This window comes from Halyomorpha halys, unplaced genomic scaffold, assembly GCF_000696795.3.
Source record: "Halyomorpha halys isolate HHAL.00 unplaced genomic scaffold, Hhal_1.1 Scaffold994.1, whole genome shotgun sequence".
Taxonomy (NCBI): domain Eukaryota; kingdom Metazoa; phylum Arthropoda; class Insecta; order Hemiptera; family Pentatomidae; genus Halyomorpha; species Halyomorpha halys.
Genome location: NW_027115041.1, coordinates 161,324 through 166,918, shown reverse-complemented (window position 1 = coordinate 166,918; position 5,595 = coordinate 161,324). Strand labels below are relative to the sequence as shown.

General features: G+C 27.7%; 1 protein-coding gene across 5 annotated transcripts in view; it reads right to left on the bottom strand.

Moving 5' to 3' along the window:
* The window catches only part of LOC106687657 (uncharacterized), a 39,014-nt gene that overhangs the window by 23,903 nt on the left and 9,516 nt on the right, over positions 1–5,595 (bottom strand). For all 5 annotated transcript variants that reach the window (XM_014431662.2, XM_014431659.2, XM_014431660.2 and 2 more), the window contains exons 7-10: positions 3,577–3,699; positions 3,370–3,491; positions 3,109–3,292; positions 692–773 (exon numbers count right to left, since the gene is read on the bottom strand). In XM_014431662.2, the coding sequence (XP_014287148.1) occupies positions 692–773; positions 3,109–3,292; positions 3,370–3,491; positions 3,577–3,699 (511 nt within the window). The remainder of the gene's footprint in view (positions 1–691; positions 774–3,108; positions 3,293–3,369; positions 3,492–3,576; positions 3,700–5,595) is intronic.

Below are 5,595 nucleotides of genomic sequence, written 5' to 3'. Positions count from 1 at the left end.
ATATCAATCATGTATAATGCTTCTGTAGCCCATATCTGTAAAAATATTTAGAAATTTAAAATTTATTTAATCAACATTTTGAAAATAACTTTACCAATAATCGAAATACAGAAATAGAAATTTGTTTAAACATTAATTACTCATGAAATGTTGTACATTAACATAGGAATCAAAAGTGATCCTCATGGTTTGGATGCATATCAATCCTGTACTAAGTGTGTATATCAATCCTGTAAGTATCAAATAATGACAAGTTCTGGTTGAAAACATTAAGCTCTGAGCTAAACTTTCCCTCATAATTATTCTCTCAGACCAACCATTTTCATTTAAAATGCATGTGAGCAGTCTTCAAAACTATATATATAAAATTACAACAGATGAAAATTAATTAACATAATTCTACATGAAAAGATAAAGCAATCAATATAGGCTAGAAAAAGCAAGAAAGAAAAAAATAAAGAAGGTAGTCAAATTACACCCAACAATTTAAATACCAGTTAAGTTAAAAAAAATAACTCTTTTAATAATGATTCCTGATAATTTGAATTATGATAAGGAATAGATTCTACAATACATCAAAAAATATCAACTAATCAGCATAACAAAACAATTATAAACGGCATGTTGCACCAATAAACTATCCCCTACATAAATCAATATGTAATATTTTTGTTTATAAGGTTAGACTTACTTAATTTTTTGATCAGGACTCCATTCAGCACTTTCCATTATTATATCAACATCATCAGGTCCAGCAGATTTCCTCTTTTTGTCTAAATAACAAAATTCTTTATATATATGTTAACCTTAAGATAACCACATTAAGATAATCTACACAAACTCCTCCTTAAGCAGGTGTAGAATATGGTAAAAAAAAAACAAAAAATAGTAAATAACATGTGTTTTTAATCAGAATCATTATTTAACTTAATATCAATTCCCTTTTTAATAATTATTTACTGGGAATTAAAAACCATGACTACTTATAAAAACCTGCAAAAACTAAGTGATTAAAAAACAAAAATTTCACTCAACTGGAAAAAATACTAAATGGTCACATGTCATAAACCATAATAAAATAAATGATTAAAGAATATTTATGTCAACATGTGTAGATACATACATATATACTACAATAATTTTAACAAATTGGAAAAAAAAATTTTAAATTCAATATTTTTAAAATTTGTAAATGTGAAGAGCAATAAATTGACTTTAAAAAAAACAAAGCTAAGAGTTTAATAGCAAAAAATAAAACAGAAGATTTTTGTTGTTTAATATCAGACCCACTTAGCACTGATTACGCTAAAAGAAAAAACAGGTGCGATGTGCGTACCTTGATACTTTCACTTACTACAACTTTAAATAAAAATTAATTCTTGTTCATTTCAAAACAGAAATTTTTTTATTCTTCACGATGACAATACTTCCCCTCACTATAATTTCATTTTTAAAAACAAGTGAAAGAAACAATTGGTTACTGAATTTTTTTAAGGAATTGAAGTTTTTGGCATCACCAGCTTTTTAAAGATCGACAAGTTGTTGAAAAACTATTTAGGAAGTTTGATTTCTTAAGAGTTGACTGAAGTGACTCCTTTTTTAAAGTAAAACACAATATTATTCACAAAATGTCTACATTGTATAATTTTTTATTTTGTCAGTTATCATGTTTTAAGATTAAACACCTCAATTATAGATGATATAATCATTTACAATGATTAATTACCATATGTTTTCTTATCCGTTAAATTTATGCACTTTTTCTAATTCCTTCTATGGTGGTATACGTTTGTTATTAAGTTTTCTAAAATCTTTGGCTTTCAAATGATGTATCCCATTTCTATGATACTATTCATATTTCCAGAAATTAATTTTTAATATGAGAAAATATTCATATACATTTTTTTCATTTAGTTACTTATCAAACTCTATAGTTTATAGTAATCTATTTTATTAATACTAACAATAAAAGACAGTTGATTATTTCAAAATAAACAAAATTATATGTAATGTAGAGGAAGCCAGTTTTAAAATTTAGCATTAAAGCCCTACCTGAGGATGAGAACAAGCTGATACTAAGGGCCATTTAATTGCACAATGATATAATGAGTATAATCAAAATCATTCTTTAAAATCGTTTAAAAAAAAAAAAATCATACTACTCATAATGAAACTAGATGCTAACAGCTTGGAGCATTAAATTCTGCATAGAATAGGACCAGTTTAACCTGTGAGCATTTTTAACCATATAATTATAGGGGTATTCATGATCTTTGGTTTAACATGTTAAAGCGTGTTAAATGGAAAAACTCATGTTAAATCGAAAAAAATTGCCTTCTTTTACCGTGGTAAAACGAAATAACATTTAACATGGCTGAGAGTCTGTTACTTGGTCTGTTAAATGGAGAATGACGTCACACAATAGACCAGTTGAGATCGCCGCCATTTTTGTTGTGACAGCTCAGTTCTTTCGTGTGTTTGTGGTATTCATATCCCTGTTATTAAACCAGAATGGATAATTTTAATGATACATTTGAGAAAAAAAAACGATGTAATTTCATTCTACTATCTGAAAATTTGTAAACGCTCGCCAGATAAAAATCTCACTATATGAACCATGTAATTATTCTTAGGGGACATATGTCCCAGAATAAAGTTATTTTTTCATTTCATTTCATAAGCTAAACTTTCACACAAATTCCACTTTTCACTCACTCTAGGCATGTTGTAATTAATTACTTAAATCAAAACTGAAGTAAACAATAACATGAGGGTCTGGAAGGAAGGTTATAAACATAAAGGCTTATACAACAAGTTGCTGAGAAAATCCGCTAGGGGCTCTTATGCATTTAACGTTTAACATGACATTAAATAGGGCTGCTCACAATCTTATAGTTATAACATTTAACATGGTGAAACATTTAACATTTAACACAACATCATGAATACCCCTTATATAGAAAAATGATTCTTACAATGCAAAAATCACAAATATTACTATGAGTATTTGTGTGAAATTTTTTTTATTTTTAACATAAATATTTAAAAGGGAATTAATCATGAATAATTTTCAAGTATATAATCTAATTATGGTCAATATATTTTTACCAAGTTTGTTTTTCCCTGAGTTTATCCTGTTCTTGGTAGCAGTATTACCCTTAAACACTACCTTGGGTGTTAGACTTGCTTTTGTATTTTCTTTTGGTGAAGAAAATTTGGATGCATTGGAAGGAGTGGAGGGAGTCGTCAATTTAACTTTTGGAGTCAACTTTTTTACTGGCGGAGTGCCATCCTTTAAAAAAAGAAAAAATTGATGAAATCCAGATTAAATGAAGAAATAAAACTTTTAAAAAAATTTCAAACTTCTACCTCAAGTCCCCTAGGTCCAGGTTTCGCTTTAGCTTCTCGAATAATTTCCTTGCTTGGATCATTCAAGCCAATAGGCTCTTTGAAGAAAGTGAAATTATCGAGGGTTAAATCACTTCCAGATACTGAAAAAAATAATTTAATTACTAATTCATTTATTTCTACAGTAATTATGGACAAATTAAAAAAAATAATTATCCAAAATCTTACAATACTCAAGGATTTCTCTTGAAGACCTAACTTTTTTTCCACCTGGCGTATAATAATAGATGTCTGCATTTCTTCTAATATTACTGTCAGAGGTACTTCTGTAGACCAACTCTCGAATCCAACCTATTTAAAAACCAGTAACAATAACAATTAAATAATGAATACAATGTTCTGTTGGTACACTTAAAATGTTATTTTCTCTTTCATACAAGAGAAATAAGTATTAAATATACTTGTAGAGCTTGATAAGGAGTTTATATGTACATAAAGAGTCTACTGCATAATGAAATATATTAAGATTATCATAAATGTAAGAACCCCACTAATCAGTATTCTGGAAAAAAAAGTACCATGGAAAGAACTGTGAAATTTGGGAAGCATAATAATTGAAAATGACGAGTTGATAGATGGCCATGGATTATATATATGACATATAATGAGATAATTGTGGGGAGGGGATGCGGTCAGGGGGAAAAAAACACAAATAAATAAAATCTTATTTATTAGTGCCAGAATTATTATGAAATGATTGAGGATGCGGTCAGTAAAAAACACAAAAAGTAAACATTTATTTATTACTCCCAAAGTTTCAGCCAGAATTTCAGCCTTACATCAAGACTAAGAATAAAAACAAGATACCAACCCTAATGATTAAATGGAATTGTTGACAAACAAGAAACATAAGAAGATAACAAGAACAAGAAACACAAGAAGATATCAGAAACAAGAAACATAAAAAAATAACAGAAACAATTAGTATGTACTTATATTATTTCTCATCTTCTTATGTTTCTTATTTTTCAGTAATTCCATTTCATCAATATGGTTGTTATCTGATTTTTATATATAGCCCTGAAGACCTGAAATTCTGGCCGAAACGTTGGCAGTAATAAATAAATGTTTACTTATTTGTATTCTTTACTGACCGCATCCCTAATCATTTCTTAATAATTGAAACATGATAAAATGTCTTGATTGTAAAATTAGTTAACATTTTGAATTCATAATATATTTCCATTTCATAATAAAAACATTTTTAAAAATTAATTGTGTACATCTTTCAAAAAAAGTGTACAAATACTAATCCAACAGGTTAAGCAAAAATAATGTATCATATCACCAAGATATTCAATTCAAGAAACTCAAAAATATGTCTGAAAAATAATAATGACATTGAGAATACAAGATTCTGAAATGGCATAAATCTTTTAATTCTGAAGATATGAAAATGTATTTGACAAGGTGTGTCTTTTTAATAACTATAAATGAGAGTACGAAAAAGTATGTGTTATCTACAAATCCAGAAATTTTTGCAACAGGTATTGCATCAAAATTAAAAACCAGTGAAGGAAACCAATGAAGCATTTTGTTGAAAAACACATTTGCATGCTGCTAACTCAGCTCAGCTCAGTTCCATCCAATTACTACTTAATTGAATTGTTTTATGTCTCGTGATATGCTCAAAAGAGGGAAAGGATTGCTTTTCAATTGCAATTGTACATCTCAAGTTATTAACTCTTAAACTACTGAATTAAAAACCCAATAATGAAGTTTAAGTTTATTAATTTAAGAGCTAGTTATATTTTAAAAGAATTCCCACAGTTAATACATTATAAATTTTTAAAAACCAAAGTATCTTTTAAAACAATAGTTGAAAGAAGATGCCTCTAGAAGGATGTGTTGATTTTTTATTATTTTTTTAAAACATATTATTGACTTCGGACTTGCAAGGTTATCACAGCTTAAGTGGTGATATTTTATTAATTAGAACTAAGAAATATTATGAAAAACATGGTCAGGGTTGCGATCAAAAGAGAAACAAAAATAGTTAACAACTATTTATTTTAATTATTAATCAAAAAGTCTCTAAAGCTATCAACTTGTTCAAGTTGATGGCTGTTTAGCCCTGATAAAGCTCTACAAAGTGCAACAAAAGTCGGAATATAAATAGTTGTTAACTATTTTTGCTTCTCTTTTGACCGCAACCCTGACCATCTACTTCATAATTAGAAATTAAAA